Source organism: Psammomys obesus, unplaced genomic scaffold (genome assembly GCF_907164565.1).
Source record: "Psammomys obesus unplaced genomic scaffold, mPsaObe1.curated_primary_1811, whole genome shotgun sequence".
Taxonomy (NCBI): domain Eukaryota; kingdom Metazoa; phylum Chordata; class Mammalia; order Rodentia; family Muridae; genus Psammomys; species Psammomys obesus.
Genome location: NW_026596034.1, coordinates 31,246,972 through 31,250,126, shown reverse-complemented (window position 1 = coordinate 31,250,126; position 3,155 = coordinate 31,246,972). Strand labels below are relative to the sequence as shown.

Sequence of the window (3,155 nt, the reverse complement as noted above, 5' to 3'; positions counted from 1 at the left end):
GGCGGCGGGGGCGCGGCGGGGGCGGGGGGCGCCCTGCACCCGCACCACGCCGCCGGCGGCCTGCACTTCGACGACCGCTTCTCCGACGAGCAGCTGGTGACCATGTCGGTGCGCGAGCTGAACCGGCAGCTGCGCGGGGTCAGCAAGGAGGAGGTGATCCGACTGAAGCAGAAGAGGCGGACCCTGAAAAACCGCGGCTATGCCCAGTCCTGCCGCTTCAAGAGGGTGCAGCAGAGACACGTCCTGGAGTCAGAGAAGAACCAGCTGCTGCAGCAGGTCGACCACCTCAAGCAGGAGATCTCCAGGCTGGTACGCGAAAGGGACGCCTACAAGGAGAAATACGAGAAGTTGGTGAGCAGCGGGTTCCGAGAAAACGGCTCGAGCAGCGACAACCCGTCCTCTCCCGAATTTTTCATGTGAGTGTGACACGCGATCCCAGCTAGCCACCTTGTTAAATGCTCCGTGGGGGTCCGGCTCCTGAGTGGGCTTGCTAGTCGCAGGGCCACGCTCGCCACCACCTCGCCCCCTCCCCTGGCGAGTTCGCTCCCCTTGGCCCTGCACACACACACACACACACACACACACACACACACACACACACACGCCAAGCTTGTGGTGGTGGCGGTGGTGGTGGCTGTTTTGAATTGGGGAGGGAAGGGGTGTCTGGCTCATGGATTGCCAACCTGAATTCCCCATAACTTGCTAGCTTGGTTGTTTTGTTCTTTTTTTTTTTTTTTTTTTTTTTTTTTTTTATTCTTTTTACACCACCCGCCCCACACACACCGGACTTGCACAAGGGTCAAAGATCTGAGCGAAGAACTTGACGTAAGACATAGCTCACCTTTGAATCCGGCCATCAATCGCCTGTATATTTTTTTTTTCTTTTCAGTTCATGAACTGGTATTCATTCTCAGTGTGTGTTTTATTTTGTTTGGATTTTCTCCTTTCTTTGTATTTGTTTATTATTATTATTATTATTAATTTTTTGGAGCTTGCTGTGTTTCCCAACCTCTGTTCTCACTCCCTCTGCACCATGTTCTTGAGATAAAAGAAAAAGAAAAGAAAAAGCAGGTTTTGTTTTGGTTTTTTTCTCCTCCTGAGTTCTTCTGTGAGATTGAGCTTGCAAAGGAAAAAAAAAAAAAAATGTGAAATGCTATAGACCTTGCAGCTTGCTGGGTTCCACCGGGTTTTTTTTTTTTTTCTTAGCATTGTTATGCTAAAACAGAATGAACTAAAGCCGCTCCTGAACCTACCACAATCAAGCCTGCATCAACCTTCTGGGTGTGACTTGTGAGTTTTGGCCTTATGATGCCAAATCTGAAAGTTTAATCTGCCATTTAAAAAAACAAACAAAAAAACAAAAAAACAAACAAACAAAACCCAAAAACAAACTTACTCTCATCTCATGCATTACCATGCTTGCTACTTTGTCTCAGCAACAATGAACTATAACAGTTTCAAAGACATTATGGAAAAGAGACATTATATTAATAAAAGAAGCCTGCATGCTGGACATGTATGGTATAATTATTTTTTTTTCCTTTTTCTCCCCTTTTGGCTTGGAAATGGACTTTTGAAGACTTAGCGCATGGCATCCATACTTTTGTTTTACAACCTCATGACTTTTTTTGAGTTCAGAACGACAACAGAAAAAGTACAACCCCAGAGCATTCTTCCCTTAAAACTTTGCTTTGATTTACTCTGAACTTCAGCCTCCCCGTTGTAAAGGCACTGAAGGCATTCCTTGTCAAAAGATACCACAATGGGCTACAAATTTACATGGCAAATATCACAGAACATAAATTAAATGTTTTCTTTTTAGAAACAGTGATGCCTGCTTTGGGGCACTTTAAATTGTGCTGTTGCCAAAAGCAGTCTAAATTTTCTTTGAAAAGAAAGAAAAAAGAAATCTGCCCCAATTATTTTTGGTTTGGTTTATTTCATTACTATTATTATTATTATTATTATTATTATTATTTTGGCTTTTGGTCATTGTCAAATGTGGAATGCTATGGGTTTCTAGTATATAATTTAATTCTAGTTTTTATAATCTGTTAGCCCAGTTAAAATGTATGCTACAGATAAAGGAATGTTATAGATAAATTTGAAAGAGTTAGGTCTGTGTAGCTGTAGATTTTTTTAAAGACCGATGCACTAAATTGTTTACTGTTGTGATGTTAAGGGGGGTAGAGTTTGCAAGGGGACTGTTTAAAAAGTAGCTTCTGAAGCATGTGCTTGCAACTTAAATATAAGTTGGGTATGTGTAGTTCTTGCTATACCATGGACTGTATTGAAAACCAAAGTATTAAAAGGGGAAATGCCCCTGTTTATATCTGTAGGGGTATTTTACATTCAAAATGTATGGATTTTTTTTTCAAAATTAAAGTATTGGGACTGAATTGCACTAAGATATAACCTGCAAGCATATAATACAAAAAAAAATCGCAAAACTGTTTAGAACGCTAATAAAATTTATGCAGTTATAAAATGGCATTACTGCACAGTTTTAAGGTGATGCAGATTTTTTTACAGTTGTGTTGTGGTGCAGAACTGGATTTTCTGTAACTTAAAAAAAAATCCACAGTTTTAAAGGCAATAACCAGTAAATGTTATTTTCAGGGACTGACATCCTGTCTTTAAAAAAAAGAAAAAAAAAAAAAAGAAAAGTAAATCTTACCACAATAAATATAAAAAAATCTTGTCAGTTACTTTTCTTTTACATATTTTGCTGTGCAAAATTGTTTTATAACTTGAGTTACTAACTAACCACGCGTGATGTTCTACATGCTTCTCTTTCATTTTCAATTCTGGTTATATCAAGAGAAAAAATAATCTACAATAATAAACTGCATTTTTTTTTTGATTCTGTTCTGTTTCTTAGTGTACAGATTAACTGGGTCCCATGTCTTGGATGTCTTGGAGTTTGGATGTGAAATACAAAATGCATACTCTTTGATTTCTGAACAGGGGAGTTGGAGGCAGGAATTCCAGGTGAAATTGTAGGCTATCCTGAGAGTTGAGAAGATTGGCACCATATAGTCATTAATAATATTTAGTATAAGTACAAATTGTGACAGCTCAATTTTTTTTTCTCCTCAAAGTTTTTAGTTCCCTAATGAGTGGAGCCATTTAAAAAGAGAGAAAGAAGGATAAAG

General features: G+C 39.6%; 1 protein-coding gene across 1 annotated transcript in view; it reads left to right on the top strand.

The window, feature by feature from the left end:
• The window catches only part of Maf (MAF bZIP transcription factor), a 4,092-nt gene extending 1,229 nt beyond the window's left edge, over window positions 1–2,863 (top strand). Inside the window, exon 2 of the mRNA XM_055621423.1 lies at window positions 1–2,863. Within this exon, the coding sequence (XP_055477398.1) occupies window positions 1–420 (420 nt within the window). The 3' untranslated portion in view covers window positions 421–2,863.
• The last annotated feature ends 292 nt before the right edge of the window (window positions 2,864–3,155 follow it).